This window comes from Saimiri boliviensis, chromosome 9 (assembly GCF_048565385.1).
Source record: "Saimiri boliviensis isolate mSaiBol1 chromosome 9, mSaiBol1.pri, whole genome shotgun sequence".
NCBI classification, from domain to species: Eukaryota; Metazoa; Chordata; class Mammalia; order Primates; family Cebidae; genus Saimiri; species Saimiri boliviensis.
Window position 1 is genome coordinate 117,972,617 of NC_133457.1, and position 24,481 is coordinate 117,997,097.

General features: G+C 38.0%; 1 protein-coding gene across 1 annotated transcript in view; it reads left to right on the plus strand.

Annotated features, from left to right (window-relative positions):
• DOK5 (docking protein 5) overlaps positions 1–24,481 on the plus strand; it is a 170,236-nt gene that overhangs the window by 50,894 nt on the left and 94,861 nt on the right. The window contains exon 2 of the mRNA XM_003932601.3: positions 22,306–22,413. Coding sequence (XP_003932650.1) covers positions 22,306–22,413 — 108 coding nt within the window. The remainder of the gene's footprint in view (positions 1–22,305; positions 22,414–24,481) is intronic.

The window sequence follows — 24,481 nt, forward strand, 5'->3', positions numbered from 1 at the left end:
GTTTCATCTATGTTGTAGCATTCGTTAGTACTGCATTCCTTTTTAAAGCTAAATGATATTCCATTATGTGAATAGACTACAATTTTGTTTATTTACTCATTCATTTATACATTTGGGTTTGTTACATTAAGTTTAGCCTACAGCTGTCTCTTTTTATATATTTTCAGTTTAGTCAAAAGGTTTTTTGTGAACTGTCGTTGACTCTTGTGTCAATTACTGATTTTTGGCTGATCAAAGATGGCCAACTGTTTAAATCATGTTCAAAGAAGGCAAGAGCCATGGTGTAACCAATTTGGCTGTTTTTGTATCTCATGTTTGTTTCTTTGTCCTTTTTTTTGGTGTGTGTCTGTAATCTTTTTTTACTATAGGCTATGCTAAAGTCTCTGTGAGCCTATTCTTGCTTGGGAGTCTGCCCAATTACCCTTACTTATTTGACCTATTTTGAGATGGCTGTTCAGGGGCCAGCACACAAAAGCAACCTGCAAAGCTGTCTTCTGTCAGGGAGATTTGCATCTGTAGAGAATGGACATTGAGGCAGCCAAGCTTTCCCTTGTCCTGATCTAGGGAAGTTTAACTGAGAGTCTGACACCTTTAAAGAAGAAACATTGACCATCTATTCTGAGGGCTGCTACCTGTTTGGTTTCATTACGCAAGACCACCTTTGCTAGCCAAGCCTCCTTTTCTCTGCTTCCCATGACCCGTCTTGCCACTGTAACCTGGTTTACCAGCCTAACCTATTTTTGTCCATCCTGAGCCCCTGTTCTTTCTGAAACCTCAAGATGATTTATAAGCTTCTGCACCCCATTAGGGAGTTGGGGTAATCACTCTGTGGTTCTCTCCCATGTGCACATTAATAGATTTGTATGTCTTTTCCCTATTAATCTGTTTTTTTGTGAGTTAATTTTTTAGACAGCCTTCAGAGGGTGAAGGGAAGCTTTCCTTTCACCCCTGCAATACCCTGTATACCATCATTTCCCAGATGTTAGGCTATATATGACCCATATAGGAATATAAGAATAAAGGGATAAGCTCAATTCCTGTGAGTGGAACTGCAGGGTCAGAAGATGTGTACATTATGGGGAATGATCTTCTCAAGTTGCTCTTCTGTGGAGATTGAATCACACTCCTATCTGTTATAAAGAGCTTGAGGCAATATTTCTGTCTGGACCAATTATAAAGAGTTGTTGTGACTTTCCTCAGTAATTGGTTTGTTTTTGTCTTATGGAGAATGTTATTCACAACTTACCAAGTTTGAATTATGTTGCTTGCTTAGAGCCAGCTTTGCGGTCCATTGTGAATGTCTGTGAAACTGTATTCTGAACTTTTGTTAGTGTCACTCCACTTTTATATATTATGTGGTACTGGAAAAGCATTTCACTAGAGCTTAAAATTCGCATTCAGATGAATCTTGAGTCAATTTCAATTCTAGTTGTAGAACCCCAGAGCTCCAAAAGACTAAAGTTACAAGAACCTAGTTTATGGCCAGGAAAGTTTTTCAAGTTTGAGTGAGTTTGGGTAAAATTCACTAAAGATAGAATACCTAAGGATAAATTGATATTATAGGGGAAATAAATCACCAGCTTTTCTCATTTTATAGCAAATCAGAGTAAGAATGCCATTCCAGGGCTTTGCAATATTCTGCAGCTTCCTACAAACTTCTTTTTGTCTTTGAATACAAGGAAGATAAAAATTGAGTCTCTTGCCTCTGTGTGTTACTATTGGAGACAAAGTCTTGGGGAAGTCATGTTCCAATTTGTTTCTAATAGAAAGGCTCTCACTTTCTTCATATCATGTGAAAAAACAATCCAGTAAAACTTTAAAGAGACAGGTTTCCAAGAAAGCACAAAGAAAGATTTATATGAATGCCACTGGCTCTACCGATATTATTTATTCTTTAAGTTGGGCATTCATTCATTTCTTCATTTTACTTGGAAACTGTTTTATGCTCACCATGATCCAATTACTATAATTTGAGTAGTGCATAAAGCAGGCTCTGCCTCTCATAGAATTTACAGTCTACAGAGAGATGATTATACAATTACCTTAAGTGTAGTTTGTTTATGATGGAGAAAGGTTAAGGTGCTCTAAGTGGAGATGAGAGGGGCCTCTCGTCGTAATTTATTTATGCAGCAAGTATTTATTGAGTACCTACAACACAGTGATCACTGTGCTAGAGCTGGGGATACAATAATGAAGGCTGTAGACAAAACTTCTGGAAGCTGGAGTCTAGTAAGCGCATCTCTCATTTATTAAACACTGATATTCCAGGCCTTTAAATGTTCTAAGGCACTTTAAATGTAGTAACTCACTTGATTCTCTCAACATCCCAGTGAGGTAGATAAGAGTACATTTATCTCATGAAGGACAGAGGTTAAGCAACCTGCTCAAGCCCACACTGTATGTACATTTCGCAATTAACCTAGGCAGGTGGGCTCCTGAGGTTGTGTTCTTAACTTTCACCGTATATGCTTCTCCCTATGCTGTGTTTATCAAGAAGAAGGCATTAGGGAAGGTTTCCTAGAAGAAGTAAGATGATACATAAAAGATAAGTAACCAGGTAGAAGGGTGTGGAATGAGAAGATGATTTCACATAGATGCATTAAGGTGGGGCAGGTGGGAATAGTTTCATGAAAGAAAGGATCCTGGTGTGTGGGAGGCTGGAGGTGGATATATCTTCACGGCTTGGCGGAAGTCATAGGTTGCATGCAGGCTCGAGACTTTATGTGTAGGGACTGCTGCTGTTCTCAGCCTCTGTTTTGTTTCTTTTCATACCGGGTGATCTTCACTGTGTCACTTTTTCTCTTGTTTTCTGTATCTGGGTGCTGACAGTGACTTTGCTAGCCAGGATCAAGTTTGGGCAAGATACCAGCAGGCTCAGAGACCTGCGATCTGAGAGGTATTTCCTCAGGCCTTGTCCTGACCTCCTGGCCCAGAGCGAATTGTGCCACCTAACTTTGAAAATTCTTTAAAATGTCAAATATATTCTCCTGGGACCACTGGCGTGTCTTGGCTTGATAAACAAGTTGATATCTGTGTCTGCCTGATCCTAAAGCCTTTGTCACGCTAATTTGGCATCTTGATCTCCATCATGACAAGTGCTTTGGTGGTACGCCGCCTCATCCAGTAGACTAAATTCTGATTAATTCTTCCTTTTAAATCTGGGATAATGGCTTTAATTTTGAAAATCCTCTTCTTTGCCTGACATCTTCCTTTTCTCAACTTCAACACCACTGACATTTTGGTGCAGAAGATTCTTTGGTGGGGGCTGTTCTGTGCATCGTAGGATACTTGGCAGCACCCCTGGTCTCTACCCACAAGAGGCCAGTAGAAACCCCTTTCCAGTTGTGATGTCCAAAAACATCTCCAGATGTTGTCAAATGTTCACCGGGAGACATTATCACCCCTAGTTGAGAACTACTCGTCTAAGCATAAAGGAAGAGTATTCTTCATCTACAGTCCTGCGTCATTCTGATATCGATTGTGTTTATGAACTGGGTGATGTAAGAGGCCATTTCACAGCATTTCAATAATTTGAAATTTAGACATTTTTTCTAACCTATTGTAATTAAATCAGTAGTAATAACAAAATAATAAAAAAATCCAATCAGCAAAAGAATGCATAATGATAAAATGATCACTAACCTTATTAAGCACTAAGTATCACATACCTTATACACAGAGCTGTAGGTACTGCACTACCATTATCATTGTTAACAGATGAAAAAACTGAAGCTCAGAAGGGTAAGTTATTTACTCAAAGCAGACTGATAGTTTTTTTTTTTTACTTTAGTTCTATCTCAAGCTTTCATTTCTAGAGCTTGAGCTGAACCTCTCAATATTAAATTTGTGATATAATAAACAATGTTTTAATTTTTGATTTTGTGTGTTTGCTTGATTCCAGAAGATAAATTATTGCTTTTTTGAAGTAAAGGTCCAGATTAAAAGATGTCAATTATATTTTTGATTAATACTGTAATTTTAGAGAAAGTAGGTTCCCAAAATGCTAATCACTGTTTTCAACTAGCAATATTTACACATAGCAGCCATACTGTAACTTATTTGATAATTATCTCATTTTTGACTATTTTTCTAATGACTTATTGAAGTATCACTTTATTGTCAAGAATAAATTCAAATACTGAAGAATGAATTCAAAAAGAAAATAGCCAGTATGGCTGGACCACCCATTATAAAACACAGATGGCAGTAAAGATTTCCTTCTGATCAAACCTTGGGATTTGGAGCTCAGGGTGCAAAGCAGGGCCTTGGAGAGAGGTGAACCTATTTCAAATCTTTTTTGTTGTTGTTGTTTCTTTTTTTGAGACAGGGTCTCACCCTGTTGCCCAGGCTGGAGTACAGTGGTACAATCATGGCTCACTGCAGCCTCCATCCCTCTGGGCTCAGGTGATCCTCCCACTTCAGCCTCCAGGGTAGATGGGACTACAGGTGCACATCACCACGCCCAGATGATTTTTGTGTTTATTGTAGAGATGGGGTTTGGCCACATTGCCCAGGCTGATCTTCATTTCCTGGGCCCAAGCAATCAGCTGCCTCGGTCTCCCAAAGTCCTGAGATTACTGGCGTGCGTCACTGCCGCATTTGAAATGTGGCTCCATAATATATTAGCTGTGTTACCTTGATCACATTGGTCAAATGTCTGAGTTCTAGTTGTTTCATTTGTATAAAGTGGACATTACGAGGTCTTAACTCACACAGTTTGGATGATACTTAAATGAAAGCGTACATGTGAAATACTTAGTTGAATACTTGCCAGCCAGGCAGTGAATATCTGTGAGGATGATGATCTATTTCAAATAGTGTGTGACACTGCTTAATATCTCTCCTCCTTAAAACAAAACAAACAACAACAAAATACCTCGCAGGTGCTGTCCCTTTCAGTCTTCACAGCAAGAATAGATTTTGAAGACATTTTTTTTTTTTTCTTTTTGAGATGGAGTCTTGCTCTGCCACCCAGGCTGGAGTGCAGTGGTGTGAGCTCAGCTCACTGCAGTCTCTGCTTTTGAGGTTCAAGCAATTCTCCTGCCTCAGCCTCCTTGAGTAGCTAGGATTACAGGCATGTGCCAATATGCCCAGCAAATTTTTGTATTTTTAGTAGAGACGGGGTTTCACCATTTTGGCCAGGCTGTTCTCAAACTCCTGATCTTGTGATCCGCCTGCTTCTGCCTCCCAAAGTGTTGGGATTAGAGGTGTGAGCCATCGTGCCCAGCAAATATGTTTCTTTCCTGGAATTTGTCCATGAAAATCTGCAACTGTCTCCTCGGTGGCCACCCAGGTTTTCTTAAATTGTTGGCTTAAAATTTTTTTTTACCACATCACTATTATTCTTCCCCTTCTGCCCTTTTCTGGCAACATCTGTTCCTTGTTGGTGTTTGTTTTAAACAGTGCTTTCTCAACCATGGAATTCATTTCTCTTCCCTTCTTTGAGAGTGACATTCTAATTTTCTGTACTGAGCCTTCTCACGAAATGTCTTTTGCTCAGTGTTGCTTTAATAATGTGGGGGTTGGGAGACCGAACCTTGCTGAAGTGTTTCCTTCTGAAATTATTACAGTGATTCCATTTCAGAATAGACATTTTTTAATGCAAAGTCCCTAATTTGGGATTTTTTTTTTTTGCCACAGTAGAGTATTTCCAATTTTGCTAAAGCTTGTTTTTAACAAATATATTCTATATTTGTTTTATCTATATGAGAATTTATTCATTGTGAGGTTCTTTGGTTTTAGAACAAAACCCACTGATAATTTGAAAACACTGAGCGACAAATAACCACCAGAACCCTTCTCAATGATATAAAAAGTAGTATTTGTTACAATGAACTTTTTAAAGAAAAATGTGTTACGTAGTTGTTTAAAATAATGTTTCTCTTAAAATAATGTCTTTCAGTATGATTTGAGTATTTGTACTCTACATATTCTGAGCTTATTTTTATTATTAGTTTTTTTATTTTTTGAGATGGAGTCTTTCTTTGCTGCCAGGCTGGAGTGCAGTGGCATGATCTCAGCTCACTGCAACCTCTGCCTCCTTGGTTCAAGTGATTCTTGTGCCTCAGCCTCCCAAGTAGCTGGGACTACAGGTGTGCACCACCATGCCCAACTAATTTTTGTATTTTTAGTGGAGACGAGGTTTCACCATGTTGGCCAGGATAGTCTCAATCTCCTGACCTTGTGATCCTCCCAGCTCAGCCTCCCGAAGTGCTGGGATTACAGGCGTGAGCCCCAGTGCCTGGCCTCTGGGCTTATTTTTTAAAAAGACTGAGTCTCTCATGTTAATATGTTAAGGAATGTTTGGAAATGTCTGGCCTATTCTGAGGCTTTTTGATCCAAGGGCCTCATTTATGAAATTCTGGGAATTTCATGAGTTCTCAGTACGATTTTTGCCCACTCATTTTTTTTTCTCATTTGTTTATTTATTCAGCCATTCAAAGATAAAGAAATGAGAACCTAATGCTCTTCTAGGCCTTGAGGATTGAAAGTGATTTAGATAAAATATAGTATGTTTTTTATATTCTAAAGAGGAAGGCAAAAAATAAAAATGCCGACAAATCAGTAAGCAACATAATTTCAGATATTGATGTGAAGTCAATATGCGGAGGCCTGGAGGCTGCTTTAGATTTGGAGGTGGGAATGTCTCTCTGAGATGGCGACATCATGGTAGACTGTGAGCACATTAGTGACCAAAGTCACTGCCATAATCTTTGCTCTGTGACTTTATTGTCTCCATCGGTTCTGACTCTGGGTTTAACCAAGTGAGATAAAATATGAGTAAACTTGACATAGCAAAGGCTTATAAAAGTATTTACAGGCTTCCCCTTTTGGGAACAGTGAGTAGGTGTACCTTTTCTTACTTCTCTTGCTGAGACTATAAAGCTGGGACATTGAATATAAATCAAACCTCAGAAGACTCTGAAAGGTGGAGAGAAGTTAGCCAGACTAACTTTTGCCTCATAGATCCCACACATGGAACTGAAGAAGCCAGCAACCCAGAAACCCCAGCAGTCGCAGACAAAAACAATCCCCACAAAAGGCTGCTTTCTCTGGCCAGAGGACCAGGAAATGCGCCAGCCCAGCAAGGCAAGAAACTTTTAGATAAGAGCTGCTCTACATCATCCGAACACTAAAGAAAAGCCTGTGAGCTGGGCACAGTGGCTCATGCCTGTATTCCCAGCACTTTAGAAGGCTGAAGTGGGTGGATCACCTGAGATCAAGAGATTGAGACCATCCTGGCCAACATGGTGAAACCCAACCTCTACTAAAAATACAAAAATCAGTTGGGCATATGGTGGCATGTGCCTGTAGTCCCAGCTACTCGGGAGGCTGAGGCAGGAGAATTGCTTGAACCTGGGAGGTGGAGTTTGCAGTGAGCCGAGATCGCGTCACTACACTCCAGCCTGGCAACAGAGAGGGGAAAAGAAAGAAAAGAAAAGAAAAGAAAAAAGAGAAAAGTAAAAGACGAGACAAGAGTATGGCCCCACCCTCTCCCGTGAAGGCCCCAGTAAGGGACCTTGTCTTTCACCGTCCTGGGATGGTAATGAGTTATCCCAACACTTCACCAAGATGATGTCTTTCCCACCCTTTCCCCTATTTCAACATTAGAGGAATCCTGTTGAAACTGATTTATTTAAGATCTAGAACCTCATGATATAATGTGCCAATTACTTAGGTTTCAATAAAAAGTACCCATTATTCCTCAATGAATGCCAACACAGAGGTGATAGACTTATCTGACAAAGATATGAAAGGAGCTGTGATTAAAATGCCATGAGAAGCAATTACAGACATGCTTGAAGCATGAGAAAAAAACCTGAAAGTTTTCTAAAGAGGAATTAGATATGAAGAAGTCAAAAATGGAAATTTTAGAACTGAAAAAATACAATAATTTAAAGTGGAATGGCTTACCATCAGAATAGAGAGAATGAGGCAAAATGGAACAATAGGAATCACCCAGTTGGAACAACAGAGAAAAAACATCCTGGGAAAAAAAAATCACAAAGCATTTCAGGGACCTGTGGCATTACAACTAAAGATCTAATGTTCATGTCCACAGGTCCCAAAGGGGAGGAGAGAGACATGGGACTGAGAAGCGTGAGAAGTCCTCGCCTAACATTGCTGACAGCATCTAGGAAACTGTGACTTTAAGTGAAAGGATGTACTTCAAGTTCTTGAGTAATGTTGTTTCATTGTAATGGTGAGAAAAAACATGGCTTTATTTTGCATTTTTTTTTTTAGCTTAAAATCACAGTTTCCAAGAACCTATTGACATTTAGGGAGGACCTAATGAGCTCAAAGAAATAATAGCTGAAAGGATTTGATAGAAGGAAGTTTACTCATTCAGTGCTAAGAGAAAAGAACTGTCAACCTACGATCTCGTACCTAGCAAAAACGTACCTCAGGAATGAAGGGGAAATCAAGACATTGTCAGATGAAGGAAAATAAAGAGAATTTGTCACCAGCAAATTTGTCTACTTTAAAAAATAATTAATGAAGATTTCTAAACAGAAGGAAGCAATACGAGAAGAAACTTTGGGACATCAGGAGGGAAGAAGGAACTTGGTGAGCAAAAAATTTATGGGTAAACACGATACGTTTCCCTTCTCTCAAGTTTACTAAATTAGGTTTGATGGTTGAAGTAAAAATTAAAACACTGTTTTCTATATTTCTAAGTGGATATAGAAAAAATTTTTAGGTCAATTATAAATAGGAGAAATAAATTATGTTAAGGGTAGTAAAGTTTATCTCAAAGAAATGATGACTTTGGTCACACAAAAATATGTGTTCAAATGTTCTTAGCAGCTTTATTCATAAAAGTCAGAAACTGAAGACCCTAGATGTCCTTCAGTGACCAAATGAATAAACAAACTGTGTTACAGTACTAATGTATTAGTACCGTGGAGTATCACCACCTGGGTGAATCTGTAGAGAATTACACTAAATGAAAAAAAGCCAAACTGAAAGGGTTACATACTGTTTGATTACATGCATGTAACATTGTTGAAATGCCTAAATTATATAAAAGGAGAACAGATTAGTGGTTGCCAGGGGTTAAGGAGGGCATGGGGTGGGAAGGAAGTGGTTGCGGTAATGAAAGGGCAAGTGAGGGATCCTCGTGGTGATGGAAATTGTTCTGAATCTTGCCTGTACCAATGCCTGTATCCTTACTGCATTATTATACTTTAGTTTTGAGGGATGTTTCCCTTAGATGAAACTGGTAAAGAATAGCTAAGATCTCTCTGTAGTATTTGCTGCAACTGCATGTGACTCTAGCATTATCTCCAAATAAAAAGAATAATTAAAAAATGAAAAGCATTTCCGGTTTCTGCCTGCTCTCATGGGCTCCTGCTTGCTTCAGGAGAATAAGCTCCAGATACACTACTAGAGAATCTGACACCATGAGCTGCCAAACTAAGTCATTCCAGGCAACCTCAAGACAACCCAGGACTTGACTACTCATGCATGAATGAACCAAACATGGATAATGAAGCCAGGTCAGATCAGCAGAACTGCCCAATCAATGGTTATATTCACGGAAAGTGATAAATTGTTGTTTAAGAAAGTAAACTTTGGAGTGACTGGTGATGCAACAATAGCTAAACTGATAGAGAAATCCCTCCTAAGACCTGAAGGAGGAAAAGGGGTCAACCATGTGAACTGCAGGGGAGAAATTATTCTCTCATCTCTTGTCAGAGAAGCACATCACACGTTGGAGGCTGGCCTGTCATGAGTGAAGTAGAAAGTGGTGGGATATGAGACCTAATGAGTAGGCAGGGGTCAGTTATATAGGGCAGGGTAAGCAACTGGAACTTAGTCTTGGCAACGACTCAGAAGACCTCTCTGGAAGTCCCTTTGGAAGCCCCAGAAACATCATTGCTTTTCTTAACTCTACCAAAATACTTCTTGGGTGCATACTACAAAATAAGGGCTCTGCAGAGATAGTCTGTCATCATTATCACCACAGTCCTGGCATTGTGTGAGGGGCCGGGATACCTGGTTATTTGTCCCTATGTAATAAAAAGTAACGTTTCTGGACTTTGCTTTGTGTACTGCTCTTTATTCATTGCCTGGGACAATGTCTAGCTCATACTAGGTGCTCAGTAGATATCTGCAGAATCAGTGAGTAAATGAAGGAACCAATATGTTTTGCCCTTGCTTGCATGCAAATCATCACCTAGCTGGATGGTATGAACTGCTAACCACTATGGAGTACTTACTATATACCAACCAATATGCTAAGTATGTTACTTATTTATTTATTGAGACAAGGTTTCTGTTGCCCATGCTGGAGTGCAGTGTAACTTGTACACTGCCATACTTATGGCTCACTGCAGCCTCAATCTCCTGGGATCAAATGATCCTTCCCCACAGCCCACCTAGTAGCTGGGACCACATGTGTGCACCATAACATCTGGCTTATTTTTTTTTAATTTTTCTATTTTCCTGGTGATGAGGCATCACCATGTTACCCAGTTTGGTCTCAAACTCCTGGCCTCCAGCAATTCTTCCACCGTGGCTTGCCAAAATGCTGTAATTACAGACGTGAACCACTGTGCCTGACCCTAAGTACTTTAAATGCACCAACTTACTCAATTCTCAAAACAGCTATATAGGGAATATAATATTATTTCATTTATAGAGTACAATAAAATCTTGTATATACAGTTTTGTATACACAACATATACAGAACTACTTCGTTATGTTTAATAATAACATAATTTTTATACAGACTTAGATGTTTAATAGGTATGACAAGCTTAATATACTCATCCCCAAATTCCACACCCACCCTTCTAAACTTCCTCCTTTTTCAGGCTTTTTCAGCTAATGGAAACTCCATTCTTCCACTTGCTTGAGCTAAAATTTTTAGAATCATCTTTGACTTTTTTCTTGCCCTTAACCCTTACATTCTATCCCATCAGCAAATCCTGTTGATTATAATTTCATAGTATGTCCAGATTCTTAGCACTTTCCACCTCTCCTCCACTTTTGTGTTAAAAGATAATTTTCAAAACAGATACGATTATGACTTTCATACAAATGTAGAATGAATATGTGTTGAAGATTCTACTTAACACATTAATTAAATGAGGGAACAAAGTTGAATATTATAACTAGTTCAAAGGGTAATTCAAAGAACTCACATTTGTATATCCAGAATGATGATGAAATGAATATTCAAAAGGAGGCAAATCTAGCTTCATGGACACTGAGGGTGGGGTGGGTGGGATTCAACTGAACCTCTACTGGACAGGACCTAATTTGCTTCTTAATAGACTAGAATAATTTTGCATTCTTTTCGCTTTCTTACATTTTACAGAGAAGTAGAATAGCTCCCGTGGAATAAAAAGCAGATAATTCTTGCTAGAGAATGCATAGTTTTCCACTGAACCACAGATTACTCCCTAGAATTGCTCTGTGTGTGTGTGTGTGTGTGTGTGTGTGTGTGTGTGTGAGAGAGAGAGAGAGAGAGAGAGAGAGAGAGGTGGGGGAGAGGGAAGGAGATGATTAAATGTACCTCATATCTTGTGTGAGCAACTGCAACCTGCACCTTATCTACAGAATGAGTGTATACTTATATAAAGTAGAAGAGAAACAGATTAAAAAGCAGGGACAAACTTCTTTATATGCTTAATAACTTACTAATAGTGTTTTCTATGGTATGCATATTATTTTACAACATCATTTCCAATGATGGTAACCTCCAGGTTGCAGATTTGTCATGATTAATTAAACCAGTCCTCTGAAACATTTAGAGTATTTCCAGTTTTTTTCTCCAAAGAACCCTATTCCCATATATGTGCTTATTTCTTTAATTATTTCCTCAAAGGGAAGTTCCTGGAAGTAGTATTTCTGGGTCAAAATGTAGACATAATTTTGCCTCTAGAAAGGCTATGCTAATTTACTTCACCACCAGTAAAGGGTTGACATAGCTAATTTATTCCCTGTGGATGCTTTTAAAGTATTTTTAATCCTCTTTCTACATATTTTATTTTATGATTAATTATCCCATTTTTGCTGGTATTTTTCTTTACAGTGAATTTAAAATGTATCTTGATACCCACTGTGCAATTTTCTCCAAATTAGCATTTCTTTCATTACAAATGAAGGGTATACATGAATCTTAGCCATAGAATCATGTTGTTTACTCATTAAAAAGATCTTTTTTTTCCCTTCATAAAATATGTGATTCTGACCCAGCTCATTATTTTGGTAAGTAGAATTGGTAGCAGCCTGTATATTATGATTGGGGGAAGCCATAGAAATCACTCTTTTGTAGCCTTCAAGCACCAACTATGAAATCCTGTTATGAAAGAGTCATTTACAGGACTGGAAACTTCTAGCTTTCTTGGCCTCAGAGATCATCCAGCCCAATGCTCTTGTAACTGCTCAATGGGTTCATTTTAATCACTGCCCAGGCAGAGACAATTTATCAAGGCAGAGGAATTGCAATAGAGAAATGGTTTAATTCACACAGAGCTGGCTGAACAGGAGACAAGAGCCTCTATGAAAATTTGGAAGCTAGGGTTTTTCAAGGATAGTTTGATGGGCAAAGGAATGGGTGCTGCTGATTGGTTGTGGATACAGTCAAAGAAGTGTGGAAAACAGTCCTTGTGTACTGAGTCCACTTCTGGGTAGGGGCCACAGAATCAGTTGAGTCAAGAGTCATGAATCTGGGTGGGGCTATTGGTGGTCAGCAATGCAAAAGCCGGAAAAGATAACTCGAAGGGCCAATCTCAGGCTCTACAGTAGTGGTGTTATCTTCAGGAGTAATTGAAGAAGCTGCAAATCTTGTGACCGCCGGAATAATGGCTGGTAATTCTTTACACCTACATCTTAGTGGAATAGCTCCTCTCATCCTCCTAACCTGGTGGTCTTTCATAAGCTTTACAGAAGCCAGTTAGTTCTGAAGAAAAGCAATTATCATTTAGATTATAAACTAAATTTCTCCCAAGGTTAGGTTGGCCCAAGCCCAAGAATGACTAAGGGCAGTTTTGAGGTTAAAGGCAAGATGGGGGCTGATTAGATCAAATCCCTTTCACTGTCTTAATTTTCTCACTGTCATCATTTTTGCAAAGATAGTTTTGCTCTTAGGTTGCAGAAGGAGAAATTTACAGAAAATGGCAGAAGGGATGGAGAAGTATTACCTGTGAGGCAAACTTCCATCTTCTGGTTCTCCTTGGTTAACATCTCCACCCTTGATTTCTAGATTGTATCAACCCACACCATTTTATGTGCCTATTGAAAAGCCTGAAAGTGACAGAGGAGCCTGAGACAATAGTGTCAGCTAAATGGGAGGGTTGGGCACACATGGAGAAGTGACTGGTCAGCCCCAGGTAGTGGACTATCCAGGCCAGTGGGGAGTCACTTAGCCTGAACACTAGTTTGCCACCACCATGGCAAATGAAGAGCAAGAGGCTAAGAGTTAGAGAAATAAGGAAGTCTAAGAAAAATTGAGAAATTGCATGAGATAACATCTAATTCTAATATAGTTAGAAAAATATTTAGCTTGGGTTCCTGTGCTTCTGTCAAAGACACTGACGATGTTGTCACTTAAGGAGAGATAATATAGAGTTCTTTTCAAAGCAAGTACTTATGGCAGATTGCTAGAATAAATGGAGTCCTGGATTAATGTCTTAAGACCCCAGCTTCAGAAAAACGCCCTTCAAAACTATCACTGTGGGTGAACACTTAGTGCCAGTGAGTGAACTTAAAATCACAAATGCAAATGTCACACTGAAATAGATTATCTATAAAGTAGTCGTCCAGACGAAAGAGCATATGGTTACAACTAAGTGTCTCTTTTTAGATCATGATAAGTGTGAAAATAAACTTCTTACAGATGGATCGACCATCAGCATGAGTTTATGCATTCCTAAGAGTACAACTTTTCTGAGAAAGATCCTAGAGTAGTGCTTAAGAGCTTATTTTTCAGATTCAGGCAAACAAAGGTTGGAATCCTGGCGTAGTTCTACTAGCTTTTGACATTGAGTAATATGCTTAACTTCTCTAAAACAAAATTTGCTCATCTGTGAAATAGGAACAATAATAGAATCTGCCAAATAGGAATGTTGGGACGACTAATTGAAATAATGCACATAAAGGGCTCAGCATTCCACAGTGCACAGAAAAAGAGTTCAGCCAATGCTAGGTAGGCATTGATATTAACATCCTACCTAAGAAAAATATTTAATTTGATTTGTAAAGTAGGTGCAAATAGGAGTAGTATATGAGAACTGAGGCTAATCCAGTCAGCACTGTGAGGATATATATCTTTAGAGTCTGGAGAGAATGCTCTGAGAAGAAAAAGTCTATGTGATTGCAGGAAGGGAATCTTAGCAAAATGGAAAACAATTTTCAACTGCTTAGTAAGGTTGTTCCTTTACTTCATAGGCTTTAGAAACCTAATTGCAGCCCAGTGCTAGAGATAGGTTTGCTAATGGGTCTGCATGAGAACATGCTCTTCGGGATGGCATCCACATTAATTGTAGAACATAGAACAGTGACTCCCCAGTAGTGGACAGGGAGACCAGACATTTGGTGGTGGTGGTGGAGGCGGGGAGTTGAAAAAGCCTCAACTCAACATATTAATATAATTTTATTGGAGTAGAATCTTGACTTGTGGGGAGATGTGGAATGTATAGGGATTCTGCCAAAGGCATAATAACTTTTATTTCTCCCTGGAGAGACTTATCAAACAGATTTCTATGAGATCTGAGCTTAAAGGGTTGAGAAATACTACCATAGACCAGAGGTTGGCAAACTATGGCCCATAGGCCAAATCTGGCCCACTGCTTGACTTTGTAAATAAAGTTTTATTAGAAGGTAGTCATACCTATTCACTTACATATATTCTATGGCTGCTTTCCTGCTGTATCTGCTGGGGAGTAGTTGCAATACAGACCTTGGGACTCTTAAAGACTAAAACATTTAGTTTGCCAACTCCTGTGGTAGATCATAAAGGCTTAAGCAGACCCGTCTTACTCTCTATAATTTGCATGGTATTTTGTGACCAAAGTTTGCTGTTATCTTCGTAACTGACCTTGAATCCTTTAGAAGTATAATTTTGACTCTGTTCAAGACATCGTGAAGGCTTACCATTATAGTAAAATTAGGAATTCTAAGCAAATTCTTAATTGTTTCAGCTGCTTTTTGGAACTGGAAATTTTGGTGAACCTACTATAATATTCTTTACTAGGAAAATAGGCCAATACAAAATATTAGAGATTTTAAACCAGGGCTAAGCAATTATTAAGAGTATCAAATTTTAAAAGAAGAAAAGACAAAGGAAAAGTAGAACAAATTATACATGGATTGGTGACAATTTAAGACTGAAAATTAGGTATAATAAAACCATCACCACCAACAACAAAGTGCAAGCTGAATGAGATTTTCATGTACCACTACTAAATCTGCTATCTATCCACACAGGTTGCTGGAACTGTGTGATGTGCTTATCTGCTTAAGCTTTGACAATGGCTTGTGGGGATTGACTTGTTCAAATCAGAGGCTTTGAAGATATTCACAAAGACACATATTTTTCAAATATACAATTTCAGATCAGCACACATTTGTCTGTGGCAGTGGTTCTCATTTTTCCCCCCAGAGGATTTTTGACAATTTTGGTTTTCAGTGCAGGTAAGAAAATTTGCTACTGGCATTTAGTGAGTGGAGGTCAGAGGTGCTACTAAACATCCTGCCATGTACAGGACAACCCCCACAACTATAAGGAATTTTCTAGCACCAGATGGCAATTGTGCTAAATTGAGAAACAAGAATATATAGGAGGTGAGATATTTCAATGTGAAAATTTTACTGTCATTGAATTCTCATACAGTGTATTTATGTTAGGATGACTTTTATTTTTTATTTATTTTATTTTTTATTTTTGAGATTCTGTCACATAGGTTGGAGTATGGTGACACAATCTTGACTCACTGCAGCCTCCACCTCCTTGGGTTCAGGTGATCTTCCTTCCTCAGCTGGGACTACAGGCATGCACTACCACAGTTTTTTTTTTTTTTTTTTTTTTAAATAGACACAGGGTTTCACCATATTGCTCAGGCTGGTCTTGAACTCCTAGACTCAAGCAACTCACCCACCTTGGCCTCCAAATGTGCTGGAATTACAGACATGAGCCACCACATACAGCCAGGATTAACTACTATTTATAGCCAGTGGAACTATTATAGTTGGAATAAAAGATTTCTCTTTTGAATAAAAATCTGTTATTTAAAAAAGTCAATCTGATGTTAACTAAATAATACTATAAATGACAAGTAGATTTATATAAAATATAAAGGAGACAGTTGAATGAATTAATTTTTAAAAACTGCCCTAAACTATTAAGTACATGGGATGATTTTCAAATTGTCAAATTGTCATTCTTTGAAACAATGCCAGTGTTAATCTAAGTAGTCCCCACATGCTACCATATTTAGTAAATCTTCCTGCTTTATTTTCTCTAAATAATGAGATACTTAGGATAAGCTTTTAGTCCTCTGAATACTTGGTGGCTCTTTTGGTGTTGCGTTCTTAGAACAGTGTGCTGGCAGTTGGAATTGCGAGTTTAGTTTAATGGATTACATTTCACCTTCAGTGTCTCTCTGAAACTCAGGATGGCAGCTCTTGCTGCTCTGTTTCAAAGACCATCATGTGCTACCTTTTGGAAGCCACCCATCTTAGATGCCCTCATCCTGAAGCACTTTTAGAAGTCTTTGTCGGCAGCCCCAAGAGGAAGGCATAGCGTCGTCTGAAAGTACCTTATAAATATTTATGGCATTGACTTACAAATTACAGAAAAAATACCTGAAAACATGGTGGAGAGCAAATTTGTCTGGTCCCACCTGAAGAGGTTTTGACTCAGTAGACTTTGGAATTCCTCTCTAGGAATCTGCATATTTAACAATTATCCTGAGTGACGCTGGACCACATGGTGAGACTCACTGAGGTCTGATATATGACAATAAAGGAAGGATCTTGATTATACACACTGCTCTCAACTTTGGTACTGTCTGCTTTTGTACCATGTGTTTGTATGTTGCAGTTTGACATCAAAGACTGCCTATTCGTAAACCAAATTTGAGTTTTCTTTATCTTCTAACACACCAATGTTTTCATTTGTCCTTACTACTTAATAAATCAAAAGAAAAACAAGAAATGAGAAAAAGTCACCACTTTTACAGACGGGTCAATTTGTTTTAAGTCACCACTCAATGTTATTAAGTCACCACGTAATACAGATGGGTCAATTTCAGGCATTTCTTCAATTGCAGGCTGAAATTGAAGAACCTTTAGCTTGCGTTCCTCAGCTTCTGGACATAAGCCAGGCAAATACTGGTTCAACCGTGAAGAAAATGAACACCTTTTAAAAAATGTTAGAAGTGCTTTCATCAAAGTTTGGGTCTGAAAATGGAGGCAATGTAAAATATCTTTCTTGGTGCAGATATTTTTTCCTGTGATGGGCATAAGTTTTGCATACCTTTATCATGTTCAATTTCTGAACACATTCTTGGGCCATGTACAAAAGCAAGAGGTTGCCAATACTAGAATGACAACAAGAAATGTATTTTTCATGTCTTTTATCTGAACAAGCAGAGTGACAGTCATTCCCACTGTAATTACAGTCCTCAGGTGGTGGTAATATTTTAAGGGAGCCAATTGTCTCATCTGTTATTCAGACATAAGCAAGATGTTGATAAGACTCTCCTTGCCAACCATAGTACTGAGAATGTTAATTTTCATGGCTGAATCTCCACTCTGAAAGGGATTTTGTGCTTGAACTCTTACCAATGGCTCTTGTAACTTGCTTTCTTAAAGTTACTCAGTCTAGTGGTTAATTAGACTGTGATCTGATGGCAAAAAAGGAACTGGAGAAGAATGTAGATGACATTTGTCAAATTAGGCTGTAATTTTAAGATCTTGCTTTAATATCTCTATATCTTTCTGTCTTTTAAAAAATTTAGTTAAACATTCTATTTTGAGATAACTGTAAATTCACTTTTAATTGCAAGACATGTTACAAAAAGATCCTATACTCTTAGTTTCTCTGGTAGTAAAGCCTTTCAAAACTATAGTACAATATCATAACAAGGATATTGACATTGATGTAGTGAAGCTACAGTTCCGTTGCCTCAAGGATCTCTCATGTTAACCTGTTACAGCTCAAACCTACGTCTCTGGGCTCCCCCTGCCCCTTGCCACCACATTTCTAACTTCTGAACATCATTAATCTGTTTTTCCATTTCTATAATTTTGTCACATAAAGAATGCTATACATATGCAGTCATGTAGTATGTAACATTTTAGATTTGGCTGTTTTTTTCACTCAGTATAATTCTTATAGAGATGTAATTTAAGTTGTTGCAGATATTAAGAGTTAATTTCTTTTTATTGCTAAGTAGTATTCCATCACGTGGAGGATGCACCGCAGCTTGTTTAATCATTCACCCACAGAAGGATTCCCACATGATGAGGCTTCCAGGTTTGGGCTATTCTGAATAAAGCTATGAATATTCACATACAGATTTTTTTGTACGTGGTGACATAAGTTTGCATTTCTGTGTCATAAATTCCTAAGAATGAAATTTGCTGGTTGTGTGTTGCTTGTTTTATTTTTTAAGAAACTGCCACTGTTTTTCAGAGTGACTGTACCATGTCACCTTCCCACCAACTGTGTGGGAGTCATCCAATTTTTCCACATCCTTGTCAGCATTTGGTGGTGGTGGTATTACTGTTATTTCAGCCAATCTGATAGGTGACGTTAATTTGTACTTCCCTCATAGGCAGTGATGTTGAACATGTTTTCATGTGCTTCTTGAGCATCGGCACACCTTCTCCAGTGAGATGCCTGTTCATGACTTTTGCCCATTTTGTAATTAGATTATTTGTTTGTTGTTTGTTTGTTTTACTGTTGTGATTTGAGGGTTGTTTTTTTTTTTAAACTATCCTAGATAGTAGTTCTTTGTCAGAACTTTTCTTTTCTTCCAGTGTCTGACTTCTGTTTCATCCTCTTCACAGAATTTTTCACACAGCAAAAGTTTTCCTTTTGATGAGATCCAGTTTATCAAATTTTCCATCTGTGGATTGTGCTTTTGGTAACAGGTCTAAGCACTCTGGACTGTGATCCCATGCATTTTTTTTTCCTAAAAGTTTTATCATTTTATTTAATATTTGTCTATTTTTTATCTAATGTTTGTATAAGGTGGATGTTTTAATGTTTAAGTCAACAGTTTTAAAATTTGTTCCCCCCCCACCAGTGGATGTCCAGTTGCCTCAGTACTGTGCACTGAAAGGTTGCTTTCCATCCACTGAATTACTGTGCCACCTTTGTCTCCATTTTTTTATATTGCTTGGTGGATTTAATAATTGTGCAGAATGAAAATCAATATAATTGAGTATGCTAATACCTCTGGGTATTTAAGAAATAACAGACTCCTTTTTCATTTCATTTATAGGGTTTTGTGGTTTATTTATTTATTTATTTATTTAGATAGAATCTCTCTCTGCCCCCAGGCTGGAGTTCAGTGGCATGATCTTGGCTCACTGCAGCCTCTGCTTCCCGGGTTCAAGTGATTCTCATGCCTCAGCATCCCAAGTAGCTGGGATTATAGGCATGTGCCATCATCCCAGCTAATTTTTACATTTTTATTAGAGAGGGGGTTTTGTCACATTGGCCAGGCTAGTCTTGAAATCCTGACCTCAAGTTATCCACCCATTGCAGCCTCCCAAAGTGCTGGGATTACCGGTGTGACCCACCGTGCCCAGCCATACATTATTAACTTTTATTAAACTAACAAACAAAACCCAAAACCTATTCTCATGATCCAGAGGAAACATGGTTAACTTTTCAGGGTTTTTTTTGTTTTGTTTTGTTTTTTCGTTTTTTTGTTTTTTTTGTCTTTTCCCATGCATTTTTAGTATCGTGGAGATTATGACCTAGAAATTTTATATTCTGCTTCACCTCTCCTGACATAACATAACATAATATAAATACTTTCCTGTGTCCTTGGAAATTCCTTCTGAAATTTGTTTCAAATGAACCACCTATGTTATCCTACAGATAGATGACATATGTATTATAGATGTAGTATAATTTACCATATAAATATTATGTATACTGTTTATAATACTATTGTTTCTTTTTGAGACAGAGTCTTGAACTGTTGCCCAGGCTATAGTGCAGTGGCGTGACCTTGGCTCACTGCAATCTTCACCTCCTGGGTTCAAGCAATTCTCCTGCGTCAGCCTCCCAAGTAGCTGGGACTACAGGCGTGCACCACCACATCCAGCTAATTTTTTTTTTTGTATTTTTAGTAGAGAAAGGGTTTCACCATGTTGGCCAGGCTGGTTTTGATCTCCTGACCTCGTGATCTGCCTTTCTCAGCCTCCCAAAGTGCTGGGATTACAGGCATGAGCCACCGTGCCTGGCCACTATTTTTTGTAAAATAATTATGTATGTTATCTTACAGATACATAACATTTATTATAGATATATTCTACATATCATCAAATGTGCTACATATTTACTATATGTGTACCTTATTTACTATATATAACTACTAACTTTACTCTGTAGATAGTAAATATATTACATTATATATCATAGAAGTGTTATAATTTACTTTGTCACTCCTTATTGTTGAAATGTGAGTAATTTCTAATTTTTTTGTTGTAAATAATGCTGCTAACATTTTATTGTACATTCGGTGGCATCAGACACGTATCTTACCCTCTTTATTTAGAGCTAAACTTCAGAGTAGAGCAGATTTCATTTTTTCACCCTGAACAAGGTAGTTAATTTACGTTCAAGTTTCTGAGACAGAAAAGAAATATGGAATATATTAAACATTGCAGACAAGTAGTAAACTTGAATTCCTCACCCATTTTCCGGGTATGATATAATTATAAGAGGTTTTTTAATTGACTGATTTGAGGAACCAAATATTTTATGTAGACTTTGTTTTGTTTCTTCTTACTAGCTCAGAGGATCTTAAACTTTCTAGTACATAAAATTTATTTATGGGTCAAATATGCAAAATTTACAAAATTACTTATGTATGGTAATTCAAGGTGATTTATGGATCAAGGATAATCGTGACTGACGAGCTTCCACCCATCTGCACTTGAATATGGAATTCATTTTGTATTGTTCGATGCATTTGGGGATTTTTCCGTAGGATAGATTTCTATTTTTTTTAAGGTTATTTCTTGTCAAATGGCCTTTAAAGATCATCAGTGGAGCATAATAGTGTCACTCAAACATTTGCCATCAGTAAATATTACTATTAATTTATAGTCATTAATTTTTAGGTTTAAAAAGCCTTATTTGATTTTGCTTTTGGAGAACATTGTTTTTCATCTGTTCATTAGCTCTTTGCATTTTCTCTTTTTAGCATTGTTAATATTTTAATGTACTAGTATACTTTTTACTAGTTATTTTCTTCAAGTTAGTTGTGAAGACCCCCGTTCAAGCTAGCTTAATTAAAAGTTGCAGTGATGTTGATGGTATGGGTTCCTAGGGGTACAGATGATTTCCAAGAAACCCAGAGGAAAGGCTAGATCTTAACATTAGGAATTGAAAGATGGCAAAGAACTAAAATGTCTCTTTTACCTAGAGTAGAAATGATCTAGTTCCCTGTAGCAGGTTGCACTGTTTAACTGTCCTGCAAGTGTTTCAACATGGCCAACAACCTCTGTTTAAACCTACCAGCATTGACCTTTCAATTTGGTCTGCACCTCTGGAAGTAATCTTCGAGTGTCTGGGTTGAATATCCTAAGCAAGAATCTGGTTGGTGTTAATCAGCCAATCATTAGCTAGTTAGTTTAGTGTCTGGTCCAACTCTTCACCATCCGTTATGAGGAGTATCACATGATGATAACCATGAGCTGTCAGGTTCTAGGATGGACAGTGAGATCTTTAGCACAGACCAAGCCCATGGTTTTTGGATTTAATTGCATTTGAAATTCTAACATGTGCCTTGAATGTCTATTTTATTTGTACTTATTTGGAATTTTTATCTCTGGGACTTTTTCTGAAATATGCCAGTGATATTTCTATCAAAGCATGAAGAAATTTATCTTCAAGTACTGATTTTCTTTTGATTTCAGTAATTGTCTGAATGACATAATATGACCATTGTGGAAACAATTTTGATTTTTAAAACTTTATTTTTCCAAAGCAACATCATATTTCTGGCTTGCAAATATTTCACAGGTGAAAACATCAGAAAGAAAACATTTAAATGCAAATATCAGTCAGTGGAGATGCCAAGCTCAGTCTGTGTATTTCCTTCCAGATTTATCAACGATGCTGGTTAGTATTCAAGAAAGCTTCAAGCAAAGGTCCAAAGAGACTGGAGAAATTTTCTGATGAACGTGCTGCATATTTCAGGTGTTATCATAAGGTAAGACTCCATTGCTGTAGCCTTCCGGAGATCTATTTACAGGGAGGCAATTAGAATTATTGAGTCTGAAAACTTGCCTAAATTATTTAACAAAGTTGCAAGCAATACATTTTCTAAGGACTGAATACCCTTAAAATAACATCTGCTTGCTAATTGTTGAAAGTAATTGACTAATGTAAAGTGACTCTTCTGGTTTCTTGCTATTTGCTGGTGCTATTCTTGTTTATTATATGAGGCTTCCATGTTGTTATACTCCCCACATTGAAGCCCCAGGAGGATAAGGACTAGATCTCACTGTATCTCGGACTCTGCCTGATGCAGAAAGACACTCTTTCAATGCTTGGGGAATCTGGGGAGAGAGGAGGGAGGGGAAGGGGCAGAAAACAGGTAACTGTGGACAAGGAGGACGTTCGACCCATTTGTTGGTTTCTTTAAGTTAGATGACTAAATTTTCTTAGTAGTAGCGAGACTTCCTCACTAAAAATAGTCACTGTGTGTTAAAACTCATTAAGGTAAGTACAAGATTTACTTACCACTTGGATTCACAAATTAGCTAAGTATTTCCTTCTACATGGCAATATATTTTTCATGGTCCTTGTTAACACGCAGCCTATGTATTTTCTTTTTTCATGAAAACGTGTGAAAGCACGTGGTTAACACTCCTCTGAGGCTCTGGTTATTTTCATATGGAGAAAATACTACTCTTTTGTCTATGAGGGAACTGTGCTTATTTTTATGAGAGAACATTTTAATTCTGGCTTCCCATCTTGAAGAGTCTTTAAGCCTCATTTGGTGAGAATGGACTGGGGCCAGGCTTCTTTGCCATTTAAAATCGTATGTGAAACCCGTCCATCTATTAGAACAGAAACTTGGCTAGGTGGGGGAAGTGAACAGTTTTTCCTTTTGTGCAAATTCACCAAAAGTAGTGACTTTTCGACATCTTACAAAGGGTCTATGTTGACACCTTGTTTTGCATGGCGATGCAAATGGTAGAGGAGGCTGCCTTTCTTCTCAAATTAGAGAAATAAGGACTATGCTATACACATCTGTAGGTACATAAGGGAAAAATAAGCACAAAACAACCTTTTGGGACAGGTAGAGAAGGGAGTCAAGGGTGGCATTGTCCATGCAGTTCATTGTCCTGTCACCTCATGAAGCTTCTTCCACTCCTAGCCTTCCTTCTCTCCAAAGGAGAACCCACTTGTACCTTTTTAAGTCCAGACTTCATCTACCATTTATCTTTCATAGACCAAATATGAAATGACACGATTCAAATATATACGTTTTGTTCTCAAGGAGGAGTTGTTGAATTACAAATGTATTATTTAGATGCAGTGATCCGTGAAGCCCGTGATGGCATAACTCTGAACCCTGCAAATAATCTTGAGGCAAACTCTCCACTTCTGTTTAACACTCCAAACTATTTGTATCCAGTCATTTTGAACCACATGTATCATGTCCCAGTTATCCCTCGTATACCCAGTATTTTACGTAATAACAAGATGGTGAACAGTGCTATAGGGATGACTTGCTTTATTTTTGCTCAAACAGCTATTTCTTAAAAGGAGAATCAAAATACTCAGGAAGATGTTTGGCTTGTTATTGAGACACAGACAGAGCTTTAGGTGGTCAGAAATTATAGTTCCACATCAGGTCTTCCCTTGAGAACCTCAGCCGGTCTGTAACTTTGGAATGCACCCCAAGCCCCTGCATTGTCTGGTCATTGTGTATGGCCATTGGTCCTTTTTGTTTTGGTAGAGTTCCATATATGTCTGGAAATATCTGATTCTTCACAGTTCCATATGCCAACCTTTCTGAATGTAGACAAAATAAGAAATAGGCTATGTTTTACTGACAGACCTATATATACCTAAGAGAAGAAAGCAGATAAGCAAGGAATGTAAGAACTCCTCAAATCCTGTCCATCAGCAAATGGTATTAATTGGCTCTATGCTCAAAATGCGTGGAGACCTTGAAGACAGCTCACAGCCTCTTCTGCCACCACTGGGGCCCTAGGCAGTGGGCTGTCGAATTCTTGGGTCTGTTGCGTCTGTTCAAATCACTTATA